Source organism: Dryobates pubescens, chromosome 18, assembly GCF_014839835.1.
Source record: "Dryobates pubescens isolate bDryPub1 chromosome 18, bDryPub1.pri, whole genome shotgun sequence".
Lineage (NCBI taxonomy): Eukaryota > Metazoa > Chordata > Aves > Piciformes > Picidae > Dryobates > Dryobates pubescens.
Genome location: NC_071629.1, coordinates 14703311 through 14722767, shown reverse-complemented (window position 1 = coordinate 14722767; position 19457 = coordinate 14703311). Strand labels below are relative to the sequence as shown.

Genomic DNA, 19457 nt, shown 5'->3' with positions numbered 1-19457 from the left:
AGATCCCAATTCCCTTAGATGGCTGTTACTCCACTGTCATTAGTGTCACTTGTTTACCTGAGAAACAGATTTGAAAAGCCTTGCTTCTACCACAGACATTGTACTTTGTTTATTTTATATATATTATTTTTTCTTCTTTTTTTTTCATTTTCTTTTATTTTTCTTTTTTTTGCATTATTTCACACGCTGAAGAGATAAAGAGGCACATTCTCAAATAGATGTCAGTGGCTTGAACCATGCAACTTCCACTGGACCCCCTGGGAGCTGCATAGGCAAAGTCCAACACACCAAGTTGAGAAAGTCAAGACCGAGGGCCTGACCCTGCACCACCTGAAGTCCACGCACCTGATCCTCTTCTCACTTACACTGACTCCAAGGGATCTTTTCTCGTGACTTAACAGCAAGGGCCAGCTGCCATCCAGGAAAGCACTTCAGGAGTGAGCTCCCACATAAGTGCTCTGCTGGACCAAGACCTCAGGGAAAGAAGAATATGGTCCAGCAGGTAAAGGATGAAAATGCTTACATCTTTATTTTGGTTGGTGGCTCATTGGAACCGTAATGCCAAAACCTTACAGCAATGGTTTCACAAATCAACCATGGCCGGGCTGAAGCCGGCCTTGGCTTTTCCTCTCCATGTGGACCTGGCCTCAGCAGGACAATGCAGCACCAGTGAGGGACAGCCCTGCATGATGCTGCTGACCTCCTCCTGAAACACCTGCCTACATCTGGTCCACAACTCATTGTTCTGAAGCCACGTTTTACAGGTACAAACCCTCTTATGCTTAAAAAAAAGTGTGGTGTGAACCTGGTTAAGATTGTTCTTAGAAAACCTGTTGAATCCCCAGCACTGATAGTTCTCTGTTTACAAAACCTCTATATGCAAGTTCATCCAGCAAAACTATGGCCACTGAGGGTGGGCTGGCTGCTGCTAGGTCACTGTAGGGTTTCTTTCTGAAAACATGTGCAGGGTTTCCTTTTGCAGGACATTGTCTGCATGGTGCAGTTACTGCAGGGAAATGGTTGTTTTCCCTGTACCATGGGCAAGTGTCACCTTCCCCTGCTTGCCTCCAGCTAGGATGTGGGGTGGGAGCCAGGGCCCCACATGGATCTGCCCTGTGTTAGCCTCCTCTGGGATGGATTTTATTACCTTCCTTTGCAAGGGGGTAATTTCTGCTTCCTAACTTTGCCACTGATTATAAGTTGCCCAAACTGCAGCGTGCCAGAACAGCGCAGGTTAGGAGAGCAGCATCACTGACACCAGTTCTCTCACAGGGCACCCAGTGGGACACCTCTAAAGCAGGACTGAAGGAGATGATGTAGAAAAGACATTTTGAAAGAACGCTGCAGAATAAACATCTGTTGTGTGGCTTGGCTCAGTCACTCTGAACAACCAGGAACCCAACGAGAACATGCGAGAGGAGGCTGGAAGTGCTCTGAGACTGGGCAAGAGGATAAGCCAAGATGGGAGCCAACGTGGGGAGCCCTGGGGTGCAGATGGTGGGCAGGGATGGATGAGACCAGTGTCCCAGTCCTCCCAGCAGCACTGTGAAAAGCAAAACTCACAATACTGAGAAGTGGAAAAAGCAAGCTTGTCTGGCAAAGGTGGGAAGTAATGCAAACCTTGAGGTAGTGACAGGCAGATGGAAATGAATTTTAGGAAAGCAACTTGCAGCTCTTCAAGAAGTTAAGTTAATAGGACCCCTTGGGAAACATCCCTCAGGGACAAAGGGGTAGAAGACAGCTGGCAGATCTTTAAGGGTGTTCTCCATAGAGCATAAGAGCTCTTTATCCTGACGTGTAAGAAATCAGGAGTGGAAGGCAAGAGACTGACATGGCTGAATTGAGACCTGCTGGTCAAACTAAAGGGCAGTAAGGAACTGGACAGGCAGTGGCAGCAGGGACACTGGGAAGGATCCAGGGACACTGCCTGGTTGGGTAGGGATGGGGTCAGGAAAGCTGAGACATGTCTGCAGCTAAACGTGGGATGAGACACAAAGAATAGTAAGAATGGTTTCTCCAGGTACAGCAGCCAGTAAAGGAAGGACCAGGAAAGCATGTCCCTTCTGATGGACACAACTGGCAAGATGGTAACAACAGACAAGAAGGTGGCTAAGGTTCTCAACAACTCTTTTGCCTCAGTCTGGCAGCCTGTCTTTCCACACCTCTTGAGCAGATGGAGCACAAGACCAGAAGCAAAGTCCCTCCCACAGTAAGAGAAAATCAGGTTTGTGAACACCTGAGGAACTTGAACATACACAAGTCTATGGGACCTGATGAGATGTATCCCAGAGTCCTGAGGGCACTGATGTAGCTGACAGGCCTCTCTACAATATCAGAAAAGTCTTGGCAGTCAGGGGAAATCCTAGTGGCTGGATAAAAGGAAACACTGCATCCCTTTTTAAGGATAGCAAGGAGGACCCTGGGAACTACTGACCTGTCAATCTCATCTGTGTGCCTCAGAAGATCATGGAACAGAACCTCCTAGAAGCTATGCTAAGGCACATGGAGGACAAGAAGGTGATTCAACACAGATAGCATGGCTTTACTAAGGCAAAGTTCTGCCTGCCTAACCTAGTGGCCTTCTATGATGGAGTGACTACATGAATGGCAAAGTGACTACATGAATTGACTTCTGTAGGACCTTTGACAGTCTCCCACAACAGCCTTCTTTCTAAATTGGAGAGACATGCATTTGATGGGTGGACTGTTCACTGAATAAGGAACTGGTTGAATAATCACATCCAGATGGAGATGGGTGACAAGTGGTGTACTGCAGGGGTCTGTATGGGGACCAATGCTATTTAACATGTTTCTCAGTGACATAGACAGTAGGACTGAGTGCACCCTCACCAGGTTTGCAGATGACACCAAGCTGAGTGGTGTGGTTGACATGCCCGAGGGTTGAGATCCCTCCAGAGAGACTTGGAGAAGCTAGAGAATGGGCTCACGTGAACCTCATGAGGTTCAATAAGGCCAAGTGCAAGGTCCTGCACCTGGAGCAGGACAATCCTCAGTATCCATTCAGTCTGGGAGATGAAGGGATGGAGAGCAGTCCTGCAGAGAAGGACTTGAAGAATTTTTTTCTGCTGAGGGCGATGTAATACTGGCCCAGGTTGCCCAGAGAGGTGATAGATGCTCCACCACTGGAAACCCTCAAGGTCAGCTTGCTCTGAGCAACCTGCTCTAATTGCAGATGGCTTGCTGAATGCAGGGAGGTTGGACTGGATGACTTTTACAGGCCCCTTCCAACCCAAAACATTCTGTGATTCTATGAAGATTAAAACAGAGGAGGGCAAATGGCTGCAGTTTCAGATTTTTTGAGCTGATCAGCAGAAGGATCCAGGGTCTCCTCAGTCAGAGACTCTGGAGGAGGAAATAGGATGACCACTGAAGATGGCAGCCAAATCAACTGAAGGACTGAAGGACTGAAGGAGAGAGCAACAAGTCTGCTGGTGTTTGTGATTAACACTGTCCTGAAACACCTAGCTGCATATTAATGGATTTCCAACACAGAGTGACAGAGTTGATATGTTTTATGCTTTATCTTCATGCCCTATTGCACATTCCTCAGCTGCAATAAATATTGCTATCTGGTTCAGTACGAGGATTTGATTACGAGTCCCATATTAATAATATTAAGCATAAGGAGCACAGTGCAAGCCAGTGGAAATGTGCTTTGAAATGACAGTCTGGGTCAAAAAGAAGGGCTGTGCCCTGGACTTGACCTGCCTCCACAGGAGCAGCAGCCTGAACATCCAAAAGAAGGGAGCCACAGCCCCTCATCCTGCAGCACGTGGGAGGAACACTGAAAAAAATGGGATGTGCCAACACTACAGCTGTGGTCAGGGCTTGATAGAAAATACAGCTGGTGGGGAAGCAGGGGAGAGCCTGGCAGCTGCAGGCAAGCCAAACGCCCAGGGATGGAGCCCTAGCACAGCTCTTGTCTCCAAAAGAAATCCTGATCGTCTCCTGGATCTCCCTCCTGGAGCCAGAGCCAGGGTGGGATGCTGCACCCAGGGGTGGCTCTCATCTGGAGCAACTCACTCTGGGCAATGCCATCACTTAATTTCTTCATGGAATAAATTAACTTAGGGGATGGTTCTCAGAATGGCTATTTTTTGCAGAGTTCCTTCTTAAACCAAATGTAAGTCAATCCCTGCGCTGTTCTCTGCAGGACTGCAGAGCTGAGCCTGAGCTCTGCCTCAAAATTTGCAGATGCCAACAACGTTTTGATTTTGCATCGACACTCTGCAGCTCCACTCCAGGGTTAAGTGGTCAGCCTGCTTTTCTGCTAAATTAACTTAAACCTGCTGTTTTGGCTTGAAAAAAAACACAACTCTTGTAAGGAAACCCAGGTCTAGTCCTATCCTCTGCAAAACATCACCTCTCTGCTCACCACCATGTTGGGACCATGACCTGTCCAACTGCTATTAAGGCTCCTCACTGTTTTTTTCTATTGCATAAACATGTCCAAGCCTCACATCCCTTTGCTCCCAACAGCTCCCAGTTAGCAGGGCTCTTGCATATCAAGGTTTCATAAGAAATCAGCAGCAAAACGCACAGGCTCTCAGTTGCACAAGGAAAAGAGAGATTTGTTGGGTTGGTTATTCTGGTGGAGGGCGAGGGTGTGGTGAGTAGGGTTACAGATAAGGCCTTTTGAGAATACATTTCGCATTCGGTACTTTAACGCCGTCTTAATAAAGTCCAGTCAGGTACGATCCGGCCCTGATCGGTGAGATCACAAATACCTCCATTTGTGGTTGGTTTGTTTTGTTTGTTTTTCTCTCATTTTATGAACTGAATCAAAGAAAAGGTTGAGTTCTATGACTTTGCTTCTGAAAGCTCAAACTATACTGGCATCGCAAGGTTAGACACATAGGAAACACCAAAGCTATGAGAGGAGAGTGCTTTTGACAGGCTCCGCGGCGGAAAAATGTTCAAGAAACTACTCAAAGGAAAAGGAAAATAGCAATCAAGGTATGAAATGTACGAGTTCTGGTTTGATAACTGCTTTAGAATTTATCCCAGGTTCTTATAAAATATATAAAACTGAGATACAAAGAATTAGCAATGTCACTTTGCATTTCAAATGATCTTCAGCTACAGGTTTTGCTTTAAGAAAACAGACACTTGAAAAGCAGCTGTTCCGTAGTCTCTAGATGCAGACACTTGAGTTCCTGGCAAACTTACCGTCAGTGGTTTTCTGAACTCCTCCACCATTTCAGCTCTCTCCTGGAATGAAACTCAACATTTCACCGTTAAGTTTTTCTGCTCAGGGTTTCAAAAGAGAGGATGTTACCATTTCCCAGCATCAGTTTCAAAGTTCCATTTTTTTTCCTTTTTTTTTTTTTTTTGTGTTTTTTTTTTACTTACCCTAATTTTTCCCTTTTTTTTTTTTTTTGGTTTTTTTTTTACCTTTTTTTTTTTTGTCCTTTTTTTTCCAGTTCTTTTGTTTGTTTGTTTGTTTTGTGGGCTTTTTTGTTGGTTTGTTTGTTTGTTTTCCCTTTATGAGCTTTAAACCACAGGGTGAATCCATGAAATGAGGTAAGTAAATTTGGCACACTTTTTTTTTTTCCTTTTTTTTTTTTTCCCAGTCATGTCCATAAAACTTTTGGTAAGTTGTATAAGTGAGCGATATCGTTTTCATCGTGAGTTACAGGTGCTTTCAAAGAAGGGGGGGTGGTTAGTACTTAACAACTGGAATGTTTCTAGTAAAACCAAAAGGCATAGCTGCAGAAAACACTCACAACCCAATGTTGATAGAGAAGTAAAAATATATACAATACAGTCACTTGTTCATAGTTTGGCACAATTCGTTTTTGTTGTTGTGGGTTAATAGTGCATAAACTACTGTACAACAGTATGACTTTTAAAACAGTCTTTCACAGAGAATACCAGATTAGGTTTGCTGTCAAAGAATAAAATTCCCACAATTGCAAAACTCTTCATTTTTCAGCACTTACATTTTCGACAGACCACAAGGCAGGTTGCGAAAAGGAACCGATGGGGGGCAGGGGGGGGGAAGAAGAAAAGAGAAAGAAACCCCTCGAACCAAAGCAAACCGTAAAAAAGGAAACAAAGGCCAAAATAAGAACGAAACCAACATCAACCGTCTGTCTAGAAAAGGGAGTCTCTTCTTCAGAAAACCCAAAAATGTTGTTTCTGCTTTAAGAAGAATGGAGTCTGATTCCCTGCAGGAAGAAAACCAAACATTTTGATGCCATCTTAGCTCGTCTGGAGTCACCACCACGACGGAGGGTACGCGCTAAAGGCGGGCGGGTAGAGAAGATGCAGCTTTAGATGATGCAGGTTAGAAGATAAAACAGCAGAGGGGGCCAGAAAGCACTCAAATTGCCACGTGAAGCTCAATTAGGATGCGAGTTCTCGTTTGCAAAGGAAAGAGCCTTTTAAGTTTCGAGATCTTGGCTTTTTGGATGCATAACCTCTTTTTTTTTTTTTTTTTTGTGTGTGGTTTATTTTATACAAAAAAATGGTCCCCCCACCAAAAAAAAAAAAAAAGAAAGAAAGAAAGTCTTTCCTCCTCAAAATCATTACAAGGTGTCATCAGGATTATTATTATCATTAATCATTATTATTCTTTTAACTCCCCCAATGAGTAATTACAAACCGAAGAAGACAAACAGCAGGAGAAAAAAAAAAAAAGGAGTAGCCTTGTTAGTTGGTTTTGTGTTGTTTTGAACCCCAGCCAAGCCAGAAAATTGGGTCATTCTTTTAGGTAGCTTGCAAGAAAGAATTATTTTCATGCACTTAAAAAAAAAAAAACAACCAAAAAACAACAGGAAAAGCAAAAAAAAAAAAAAAAAAAGAAACCAACAACAACAAAAAAAACCAACAACCCCAAACCCCAAAACCAAAACTGTAAAAAGGGAACGTCTTGGTTTGTTGGTTTGTTTTGTTTGTGTTTTTTTTCTTTGTTTGTTTTGTATTTTTTTTTTGTTTTGGTTTTTTTTGTGTTTTTTTTTTGTGTGTGTTTTTTTGTTTTGTTTTGTTTTGTTTTTTTTTTTCATGCAACTTTTGCTTTCAGGAAGGAAAAAAACTGAGGAACAGCAGGCTTAGCAGGTGGGAGGGAGGTTAAAGGGGCATTCCAGCCAGTTTGGTGCAGCATTACCTCAGTTTCTCAAAAGCAGCTGTCACGGGAGGGTCCTTGTGGGGCTGTTCGCGGTCCGTTCGCTTGATCTTACAGTTCTCATCCCTCAGCGATTTGGAACTGGATTTGTGACGGTAGAGTTTTTTATGGGTAGGTCCATTATTGCCTAAAGTGCTCAGGTTACTAAAGTTTTTATCAAAAAAGGGAGCGGGAAGGTCCGTGGTGTACCCAGTTGAGCAGTTGGGGCGAGCAGGATCGCAGGTTGCCCCTTTGCCATTTTTGCTTGAGCCCTTGTTGTTTGACTTGTGGTTCTTGGCCGCTGCCGGCGAGTTGCTGTTCGCCTTCTTCTTTGACTCTTGGGGTGTCCCTGCCAAAATTTTAAGAGTTTTCAGTTTCAGGCTGTTGGACTCTGGTGACCGGAATATGTCTGGAACGCTGTTGTGGCCAACAGGTCCCCACAAGGGTTCGATGGAGGCCATCATGAACCTCTGGACATCTGCCATTCCCGACGCGATGTTGGACAGGATGTTGGAAGGTTCCTCAAACTCCCTCTGATCGTCATCCAGGAGGCTGGTGGCATTGCCCAGGCTGGGTTCCGACCAGCCTGTGCCCCCCTCTTTTCCCAGTGCCCACTCTCCGGAGAGCCCATTGTGCTTGCCCAGCTTCACCCCAGCTGGGCTGCAATGCTGAGTGCCCTCAGTGAGGCCTTTGGTACTGGTGGCCACGTTGCTCAGCTGGTTGACCACCCTGCCACCAATGGCTGGAACCTTCTCACCGTTGACCCCTGCTGCGTTTTTCCCTTTCCTGGTGGACTTGGGCGCCTGTCTGGAGTTTTTCCCTTGTGGCTTATCAGCTCCTTTGTTGGTTTTGGGTGATTTTTTCCGGGTGGCTTTCTGGGAAGAGCTTTGGTTTGTACCCACATTCTTGCTGGATGAACTTTTCCTCTTCGATTTTGACACTTTGCTATTGGTGCTAATTTGACCAGATGGCTCATTAAATGTTGACAAGCATGGACTCTTTTCGAGAAGGCTGACAGAATCTTCATCGTTGAACATATGGAACTGGAACTGGTGATTATTTAAAGCAAACCCATTATCTGCCTGATCCTCAGACTGCAGGACTGCACAGTTCCACTTGACCTTCTCGGAGTTGTTGAGGGCGGCCTGGGGGCTCTCCTGAAAGCCCTTCAGTGTGCCCAGAGGCTTGGCATCAGAGCCAGCTATCTGTGGGGACAGGTTGGGAGTGTCCGGAGGGGACATCTCTGAAAGCGATGACTGGCGGAACTTGTCAGGCGTGAAGTTGGAAATATCTAAAAGGTCCGTGGACTCCTTCAAAGGGGTGATTTCATCTATGCTCTGCTGGATCACTAGCTTGGGACTGCAGTGGGCCAAGAAATCATCATTAATATCATCCTCGCCGTCTTTTTCACAAGACTTTAAACTTAAAGAACTGTAATTGCTAGAACTAACTGACAATGAACCCACTGAATCAAAACTAATGAGCCTGCCATCGTCCGTACTCAGTGTGCCTCGCTGGAAATGGAAGCGCCCCTCTCCATTATTGAAGTGACATGACTGATAAGAATCATCAGACTGCACTTGTTGGCTCTCCGGCATGTAATTTTTTTGGTATAGCAATTTGCTGCTATTCAGATTGACTTGAGTGTATCCAGAGGTGGGGAGGCCATCTGCACCCCCCACCCCACCACCACCACTACTGCCAAACTCGCTTGGAAGCCCGGCTGCATCCTGCATGTCACCGGGAAAGTCCTGGCAGTTGCTGCTGGTGGCTTTGCTGGCTGACCACATGCTACCAAAACTGCTCTGCTCCATCTCCAAGTGTCCTGGTGACTCTTGCAGCTCTGATTCAGAGGGCGGGGAGAGGACGCAGCTCTGTGCCGGCTGCAGAGCTGGGAAGGGCTTTTCTGCTGGGACGATGCTGGGGAGTGGGTGCTGCTGCTGCTGCTGCTGCTCGGAGGGATGCTGGGTGAAGTATGAGATACCGGTGTTGCTCGACAAATCAGAAGCATCTAACAATGTCTGCAGATACCCTCCAGGGATCAGGGGTACATTGGTGGTGATATTAGCAGATGGCAGAGGCTTCTCTGAAGAGGAGGTGGATGGTAGGAAAGGAGAATTTTTAGCAACCTTATCCTCGTGGCACTCCGGGAGATGGGAGCTGTCTGAAGCACAAGGAATGTTTTCATCCTTCAGGCACGCTGCAGAGTCCTGGTTTTCCAGAGCTGGGGAGCCCTCCGCCGTACTGGTAGCAGCTTTGATCTTCTTACACTTCAACCTGGCTTCACTTTTGAATTTGATTCTGCGAAGCACTTTCCTCTCTGTCCCCTTGTGCTCCCGGTCCTGTGGTTTGCATTTCATTGTGGCGATGCCCGTGATGTCATGGACATGGAGTCCGTTGGCACAGCTGGGGGTGGCGATGGCCAGCGCTGGCAGCCCTTTCAGGCCTGTGTCCTCTTTGCTGCTGCAAGGCTGCTTGTGATCTGAGGAGCACGAGCCCAGCTTGTTCACTGACTGCTCGATGGCTTTAATTCTTTGAATCCGGTGCCTGTTTGCTAGCTTGCATTTTCGCTTCCGTGGGTGAGGGAGGAACGAAGCATCTGAGCCGTTAAGATAGAAATTCTGCTTGTGGTAGAGAGACGATCTGAGCAAATCCAGCCGGCTCTGCTGCCTCTCTTGCCAGAAGCCCTTCAGTGGGGCCAGCTTCTTGTATTTGCTGAGCAGCTCCTCGTTTAGGGTAACAGTTGTCTCGTTGGCATCCACTTTGCTGAGCTTCACCAGCATATGCTTCTCCCCTTTAAACCTGTTAATGATGATGTACTTGATGATAACGGGGGGCTCCTTGCGAGAGACTTTTCGCCGTTTCTTGGGGCACCACTCGTCATCGTCTTCTTCCTTGGGCCCATCCGGGAGCCACTCCTTCTTGTCCAGGATCTTCTCATTCTCGATGGAGTCCACATCGTACAGGTAGTCATCGCTGTATCGCACTTTCCTCTTGGCCCGCAACCCGTAGTTCTGCTGAATGAAGGAGCCAGAATGGTCCCGGGACAGGTACCGGCTGCAGTCCTTGATATCCCGTAGCACGTCGTAGGAGGACTCCGTGCAAGTGCTGTCATCGCTGAACTCCCCAGAGTCCTCCGTTGAATTCACCGAGTCCAAGAAGTGGCTCCTCTTGGAGCCCACATACTGCACCACCTCTGTGCTGTTCAAAGATTTATTTAAGGCAGCTTTCTCCTCCTCCTCGCCATCTTCTTCCTCACCATCCTCCTCCTCCTCCCCCCAGATAATGCCTTCCTCAGATTTGAATTGAGAAGAGTCGGTGGTACCACTGGGCCCCCTTTTCAGGGTGCTCCTGCTGTCCCTTTTGGTGCAGTTGCTGAACACGCTGGGGAAGAAGTTGAACTGGGCGTCCTCTTGTAGGGCAGTGGTCTTCTCCCGCACGTTGTCCTGGAAGGATTCGTATCTAATCTTTAGGGAGCAGACATCGCTTCCCAAGGTGGAATCATCGTCATCGAACATGTAATTATCCACATCTTCCTCGGAAAACAGATTTACAGAAAGCTCGTTTTTGGAGCAGAGGTCAAGCAGCTCAATTTTGCTTTCACTAATGAAAGACTCAAAATAGCCCCATTCCTGGTTGGGATTCGTTAGTAAAGGTTCCTCACCGTTGCATTTGTCTAATAGCAATCCCTCGTAATAATTTTTCTGAGTGGGGTCCTCTGAATCACTGTCAGATTTCTCTGCATCTCTTTTGTCCGCTGCCCTCGATTTATGCATAGGGAAGCTTAAAAGCTGGTCTGAAAGCAGTTGATCCCCATATCTCATGGTTTCTCCTGTGCTCATGCAGTGAATCCCTATATCAGAGACCGAACAGGTGTCATAATCCCTATTTATATCCCCCACTTTCAAGCTGATTCCCGGCTCTGCATCAATGCCGTCCTTTGATTCAATAAAGCAGCCCAGACAGGTCCGGCTGGGCTGCATCAAGCAGTCTCCCGTCAAGGCCGACATGCCTCCGGGCTCCATCATGGTGAACGGAGCCTTCTCGCAGTCACCCGGCAGCGACCAGGAGCTCATGCCCTTTGTCACGCAGGACGTGAGGGAGATGGCGTGGGCGGAGGAGTCATCCGAGGTGTGCTCGGGGACATCGGTGAGCCTCAGAGGCGATGGGGGGCTCAGCAAGCAGGGCTTCTTTGAAGTCAGCTGGGGCAGGGCCCGGTGGCACGCGTGGTTTTCCTTCGGAGCTGTCGTCAAGGCGGAGAACGGTACTGCGGCCTCTGCAGCGGTGCAAGGCCTCTCATCACTGTCCAGGACATGCGATTCTGGGCAAGGGGTGGGGAAAAGGGAGGCACAAAAGAGAGAACAAGAGAGAGGATTTACAATGCTGGCAGTGCTGCTCCAGCTTGACAATCTGCACCCTTTCTCCCTAGGGTTTGGTGAGGACTTTTCCCAACTGCTCTTTCAGGATGTGGTAGACACCCTTCCCATGACTGCACAATCCTTCCCTTCTGCATCTAATTCATGGAATCAGGGAAGTGTTTGAGTAGGCAGGGCTCTTTAAAGCTCATCTAGTTCAACACTCCTGCAGTCAGCAGGGACATCTGCAACTAGAGGAGATTGCTCAGAGCCCCAAACAACTTGACCTGGAATGGTTCCAGGGATGGGACATCTCCCACCTCTCTGGGCAACCTGGGCCAGGGTCTCACCACCCTCAGTGCAAAGATTTTCAACCTTTGCTCTAGTCTGAATCGCCCTCTTTTAGTTTAAACTATCACCCCTTGTCCTGCCACAACATGCCCAGCTAAGATGATCGTCCCCATCTTTCCTGTAGACCTTCATTAGAGTGACACGCAGGGAAGAGAGCAGCCAGGTGGAACAGTTACAAGAGTACATTTAAAACCCCCAAATCATCCCTTCTTTGCTCCTCACATACACACCGTTACCTGGATACTGCCTTTCGAATCTGACAAGGTTATTAAAAACCAAAACAAGCCCAATGCAAACGTTCCCATTAACACTGAAAAAAAAAGGGAAAAATAAGATTGTTAAAGAAACAAAGCAACCCCCACTGCAGGGTCTGCAGCTTAAACATACCCAGAGCTGCATTTGTGCTTGAGAATCCAAAAGTTATGGCTGTCCACCTGGAGTGCTGTGTCCAGTTCTGGCACCCTCAATACAGGAAGTACACTGATCTGTTGCAGCAGGTCCAGAGGAAGCCACAAAGATGATCAGAGGGCTGGAGCACCTCCCCTATGGGGACAGGCTGAGAGAGTTGGAACTGTTCAGCCTGGAGGAGAGAAGGCTCCACAGAGAGGCCTTCCAGTACCTGGAGAGAGCTAAAGGAGAGCTGGGGAGGGACTTTTTCCAAGGGCTTGTTGTTATAGGACAAGGGGGAATGGATTGAAACTGAAATATGGGAGATTTAGACTGAGAAAGAAATTCTTCAGAGCAAGGGTGGTGAGGTTGCCCAGGAAAGTTGTGGATGGCCAGGCTGGACAGGCCCTTGAGCAACCTGGTCTAGTGCAGGGTGTCCCTGCCCATGGCAAGGGGTTAGAACTAAATGATCTTTAAGGTCCTTTCCAGCCCAAACCATTCTATGACTCGATGACTCTTATAAACTCAGGAACCTTTTTTTACACTGTCCATGCCACAGGAACGTAGGAAGTAACACAGAATTTAAAGCAATTATTGTTGGAATTATTGTGGGTTTTGCCATTCTTCCCTGTTCCCCCCAAAAAATGCCCTTTCAATAATGTAAGGGTTTTTTTTAACCTAAGGATTTTGTATTTTTTACCTCATTTCACTCTTTCATGGCAGAATAAAGTTCTGAATATACTTTTATCTGACTTCTGGCTCAACGGACGATACAACCCTTGAAATTTAAATCTGGTGTCTTTTCATCCACCAACATGCTCTGATATCTCTGTGTTAATAAAAATACACCAATGTCTGCATTCACACCGGCCCAGACCTCTGCCGACTCAGAGCTGAGCCCAGGGCTTTTGTAGCTGCTCATGTAATACTTCTTTGCTGGCTCCACTGAAGGCTGGAGGGAGGAGAGCAGAAGCAGCGCAGGCTTTCCCAGGAGGAACAAGTGTTTTAAAATGCAAGTGGAGCAAGAAATGGAGCATCCAAAGAGATCTGACACCTACATGGCTCCTGTGACCCTCTGCAACAAGTTGGGTATTTTTCAAAGCAAGTTTCCTTCTGCATAGAATGGTGAGGGTTGGATGGGACTTCTGGAGATCACCTAGTCCAATTCCTCTGCTAAATCAGGGGGACCCACAGCAGCTTGCCCAGGATCACAATGTCCAGCTGGGTTTGGAATCTCTCCAAACAAGGAGACTCCACAACCATTCTGGGAAGCCTGCTCCAGGGCTCTGGCACTCCCCGCAGCAAAGCTTCTCCTTATGTCCACATGGAACCTCCTGGGTTCCAGTTTGCCCCTGTTGCCCCTTGTCCTGTCACTGGGCACCACTGAGAAGGCTCCTCTTGACCCCACCCTCTGGATGCCCTCTCAGGCTACTCTTCTCTAGGCTAAACATCCCCAGGTCTCGCCGCCTTTCCTCCTCACAGAGATGCTCCAGGCCCTTCAGCATCTTCATGTCATCCACCGGACTCTCTCCAGTAGTTCCCTGTCTCTCTTGAACTAAGGACTCCAGAGCTAGCCCCAGCACTGCATGTGCAGTGGAGCAGAGCAGAGGAGAGGAGAGGGGCATAATCTCCTCCCTCCACCTGCTGCCCACACTACCGGGACACAGCTGGCTCTGGGCTGGGAGTGCACAGTGCTGGCTCATGTGCAGCTTTTCAACTCCCAGCACCCCTAAGTCCTTCTCCAAAGGGCTGCTCTCCAGCCATTCATCCTCAGCACAGACTTATACCAGGGACTATCCTGACCCAGGTGCAGGATCCTGCACTTGGCCTTGTTGAGCCTCATGAGATTCACATGAACCTGCTTCCCTCAAAAACTACATAAAATCTGATTTTTGAGTCCCTCCCACGAGTTTTTATATCAGAAATGCAGAGGTGGTGACTTTTTTCCCTTTAAACACCAAAACAAATTAACTAGTGCTGTTCCACTCCAGAAGGAAAAGAAAAATCGTCTTGGAAGTGTCAGGAAACATGGAAATGTGAAGAGAAAAGAAGAATGTCTGTGAATGCTATAAGAGTCAAAAAAGGGGGAGGCAGAAACTGAAAGTCAATCTCAGATGCTGCAATGAACACGTAGAGATGCTATTATGTAAGATAAACTGTCTCTGGGCGTTTCTTTAGGTTTATACTGGTGGATGCAAACTTAACTCTTGTGAAATACCCAAACTTGATTTTCTGGAGCTTATCTCACCCTAAAATCAGGTGCACAATCAGGTGATGACACTCAAAAACCCCTACAGTTAAAAACCGAAAAAGCGGGAGAAGCAGTAACGCCTTCCCTGGTACAACTGAACAGCCATCCACAAAGCACACTGGGTGAAAAAGTACTGACCCACCCTGCTGTCAGTCAGCTCTGAAGGGAGATAGTCCCTAAGTAGGCACTGCAGCTACCAAAGGGCTGCTCTGGATTCACTTCAGCCAGCAACTGGCGAGAGAAGGCAAAGAGCATCAGCCCCATCCCTAGTGGCATCAACAGGGAGGTGGTGGCATCAGAGCTACTTGTTGGTTCAGTGCTTTGGATTCAGCAGCAACTCCCACGCAACCATGTTTAATTAAAGCACTTTTAAAGCCTTGTTAACTGAATTTCATGGCAGTGGTATCAGGTTCTAGAAATCACCAATCTTTACTGAGCAGGTAAGTGCTGATTTTACTGCCTATTAGATTAGACAAGGAGACCATGGCTAGAAGATCTCCTTGGATCTCCAGCAGCTGTCATCAGCTGCAGCTTTACCATGTGTAGCCATGAAGGAGATGGGCTGACAAAGATGGATACCTCCAAAATGACATCACAGAGGCAAGCACAAGCATACACTTCACCTGCCTCCAGTATATTGTGGGGTCCTCACGGGCACCCACATGTCTGAAGTTGTTCCAAATTTCTGGTAATGAACAAACCCAGAATTTGTCTCCATCCACGCTGTTTTGAGATAACAGAATCACAGAACGGTAAGAACTGGAAGATGTGTAGTCAACCCCCTCTGCTAAAGCAGGTTTGCCTAGATCAGGCTGCATAGGAACACATCCAGATGGGTTTTGAAAGTCTCCAAAGAAGGAGACTCCACAACCTCTCTGGGCAGCCCATTCCAATGCTCCATCACCCTCAAAACAGAAGGATCTGAACATGCAAGATGTCAAAGGACCAAGTCCTTGATATACAACAGGGTCAAACTGACAGAAAAGAAATCTCTCTCTAAGATATATAGGCAAATACAAAATGTAAAAACCATCAAATTAAACCTAAAAACACAGTGAAGAAATAAAAAGTGAAGCTCTGCCCCAATGCTGGGATACTGCTGCATTTACTGTGGTGACTAAAGTCCAAAGTGACTTGAGGAGATGCTCAGAGGCACATTTACTTCAGTCAGGTTTTTAGGCAGCAGACCACTTTTGTTTCTACATATTGCTCTGAAGTTACTTCTAAGTGATTGCTTTTGAAAGCAAATATGGAATTGATTAAATAGACAGAGTGAGGTACTCTGGGCAGCCTGCTGGAAGGGGATGATCCCCACTGATATCAATGGAAGCTGGAATGAGTGACTGCTGCGGCCAGCAGCATTTCTGTGGTGTCCCAAGCCAAGGGATCCCATGTGCTGTCTGATGGGCACCACAGAAAAAGCAACACTGAGCTCACAAGCCCAACATTCCTTTTCCATGGGTGCTCAACTGGGTTTGTTTCTTCTACCCAGCCTCTAATTTTTCCCCAGTTGGTTGGGACTAAGCATCCTTCAGTCTAATTTTGCTGAGATTTTCAAGTGGGTTTGTAATTGCAAAGAGAGAGAAAGAATCCCAACAGACAGAGTTGCTACAGAGTCTTGTGTGACTTTTTCCCCTAAGACGCCAACCTAAAATCCATAATTCAAACCGCGCGTGCTCATAAACATCTCCAACCATGCATATGCATGGGTAAAAGTGAGCCTTGGTAAGACTCTAGATGGTGTAGATTCAGAACTGGAGTGACATCTGGCAGCAAATACCCATTTACCCTGCTGCTCCACATGGCAGAGATACCTGCAAACAGCCAAAATTACACACACGGAAGGAATTAGGAAAATAAGTTGGCTTGCAAGTTGTCGCTGCTCCCTCATGTACTGTAATTAAGTTCCTTACCATTTTCTTTCACCCCATTAATCAGGATAGTTTCTTGGTCTTCTGAGGCACAATCCTGCTCTTGTTGGTCATCCATCAATTTAACCTCTTTCTGTTCACTCCATGCCCCACTGCATCTGGCCAACCTGCGCATTTCCAGAAACATAACCACAGTCAGTACAATTCCTGGGATCGGCTCACGGAGCCGTGAATGAAAAATAACAACAAGAAAAAAAGTCCTGGCACAGCCTCAAGTGCTGCCCTCATGCTTCTCGAGAGGACAAAGACAATTTATTTAGGCTACTGCATTTTCATTTTCACCTCCAAATGCCATGTCTGATATATTCTGGTGAGGTTAAAATGCTGTGCATCACCATTTCCTTCCCCCAAGTCCTTCTTTAGAAGGTGGAGTGGTGCTCTGCATGTCCCTTCACATCACCCAAACTTGCAAAAGCAGGTAAGCATCGTGATCTCCAGATGGATGAAGAGGAGAGGACTTACTCCAAGCCCCCCAAGATGATTTGTTGTTCAGACAACAGCAACTCTGCCTGGAGTTAGAAGAGGAATGTAGATATCCTAAGCGACAACAGCTCGTCCTAGCTACCACCTACTGCTCCAGTCTTCCCGGTGCTGGCAGATACGAAAAACTTCTCAAAAAGCAGTATTTTGGGGGAAAAAATATCTCTGATCTTATTCTTTTTGCAAAACACTTCATGATAAGAGGTCCTGCATTGGAAGCCTTGTTCCTCTGACACCTACCAGGACCTGCACTGTTCCCACTGGTTTCATTTTGGTTATACAGCCACGAGCTGAGATTGACTGGATTTGATGGTACTTCTCCAAAGCAACAAAACCAAGATCAGGATCCAGCCCAGATTTTCTCTCTTCCTCCACTGAAGACCCTCCCATATTCAAACAATTGTGTGCCTAAGAAGAGGGTGAGATGTAGCTGAATCACTGGGCATGGACCCTCTCGCGTGGTCCCAACAGACATAATTCTATGTATTCTATGTATTAATTCCACCTCTTTGACTATAAATTCAGCTTACAATCTATATTGTTTCCTTCTGGCAACTGGAAATCAACTTTTTCGCTCCTGCAGAACAGGAACTAGATTGCAGCATTGTTTCCAGTGATTTTTTGGTGGGGGGTTTTGTGTGTTTGGTTTTGGCGTTGTTTTAAAAAATCAACATTTGTCAATGTCTGATCTTCCCACTGCATTCTCTGCCCTGGGTTCAGCAACTGCAGTTCATTCATATTCAGATTTGCAGTGGAGTCCTCTTAATTAACGTGAAATCTTTACAACCGTCTTAGCAAGTGAAACCTTCACTGAACTTAAAGATGTTGTGCCACTGAGAGCGAGATAAGAATAACAAGCATCAGTAACTCCATTCCTTTGCATATTCAGAGGAATTCTGAACCAATCCTGAGAGTTTTAACTTTGATGCAAATCCGTATTTCAAAGCTCTCACCACGCCAAATCGGTCTGCTGCAGTAAGACCCTTCTCTTCTACCAGCACCTGCACCCTCCCCACCACCCTGGGCTCCCACAGAGGTTGAGCAAAGCTCCAGCAGAAGCATCACTGATGTGTTCTATCAGGAGTGATTCAAAACGTCACAGAAAGCACAGATCAGGCAGCCTTGGGAGTTATCTCCATGCAACTGGAAGAAGATTAACTTCTAAGTGTGAAAGCTGCTCTGCGTTTTCCACTAAGTCTACAACTTCACGCCTCCTTGATCATATCTCCTGCCTATTAAATATATATTAATAGAAATATTAATAAATTAAGTTTAAAAACTATGTCTATTAATGACAATATTAATAAAATATCTTAAGCCTCAGGAGAACCAGAGGCTTCTCAGGAGACCACAGAACCACCACCAGCCCCACACATGGGCCAGCATGACTTCTGGAGAGGGCGTTGTTTGCTGCCTGAGGAAGCTCTGGGAGGAGAGCTGAGTTGAGTAAGGACCTTCAACAGACTGTCACCTGGTAGATGTGGTTTGCACGCCCTTATGGTTTGCCAGACAGAACAGAGACATGCAAAGATCTTCCACTTCAACTGGCTATGGGCAGCTAGGTTTGGAGGATCTGAACCTGCTGCTCGCTTTCAGTTCACTCAGTGTGGATGACGGGACCATCATCTTCACTGTACAGAAGGTTATAACCAACACTTCTGTATGCTATGATCTCCATCACCTTTCCGAAGTGCAGAGGTGATGCTCTGAGAGAGGCTTATCCATGCATGGTCACCACCAGATACAAAAGGAAAAGGGAGAAGCTCCATCACTGCATGTTCCTTGGGCTATCTGCAGCTGAGGGGCTTTGGCATTCAGAGCCTATGTCCACAATTCATCCTCTTAATTTCCCTATTTATTTTCAACCTTGTTGACACTGCTGGTTGACCAGAACTTGTGGTAATGTGTATGGCAGCTTCTGTGCTCCATGACATGGACCTGTTTTGGTTTGGTCTGAACCTGTTGTCCTCCAAGGGACAGGCCAGATGTCCTCCCAGAAACACAGTCTAGAAAGGACTTGAAATATAATCATCACACTTGGCAGTGCTGTTAATGGTTGGACTTTGATCTTAAAGATGTTTTCCAACCTAAATGGTTCTATGATATATAAAGGAGAATAATGGCAACTTTTCAAGGTGGCCAAGTATGCCAGCCACACTTCTCACTCTTCAATGTTTCACAGAACTGCAGAATCACCAAGGCTGGAAATGACCTCTGAGATCAAGTCCAACCATTGTCTAACTCTACCAGGGCCACTACTACACCATATCCTTGAGCACCATATCTAGACATCTTTTAAATATGTCCAGTGATGATGATTCAACCACTTTCCTGGGCACCCTGGGCCAGTTTTTGATAACCCTTTTGGTATAGATGTTTTTTCCTAATCTCCAACCTAAACTTCCCCTGGTGTAACTTGATGCCAATTCCTCTTACCCTAGCAGTTGTGACATGTGAGAAGAGACCAACATCTACCTCTCTACAACCTCCTTTCAGATAGTTGCAGAGAGCAGGAAAACTCTGCAGACTCCCTTTTTCCAGGACAAGCCACCACAGGTCCCTCAGCTGCTCCTCAC

The 19457-nt window shown here is 46.6% G+C and overlaps 1 protein-coding gene across 4 annotated transcripts in view; it reads right to left on the bottom strand.

Moving 5' to 3' along the window:
- Positions 1-7020: 7020 nt before the first annotated feature.
- The window catches only part of NEXMIF (neurite extension and migration factor), a 200566-nt gene continuing 188129 nt past the window's right edge, over positions 7021-19457 (bottom strand). For all 4 annotated transcript variants that reach the window (XM_054169635.1, XM_054169633.1, XM_054169634.1 and 1 more), the window contains 2 exons: positions 16384-16508; positions 7021-11447 (listed from right to left, as the gene is read on the bottom strand). In XM_054169635.1, coding sequence (XP_054025610.1) covers positions 7126-11447; positions 16384-16459 — 4398 coding nt within the window. In that variant the 5' untranslated portion in view covers positions 16460-16508 and the 3' untranslated portion in view covers positions 7021-7125. The remainder of the gene's footprint in view (positions 11448-16383; positions 16509-19457) is intronic.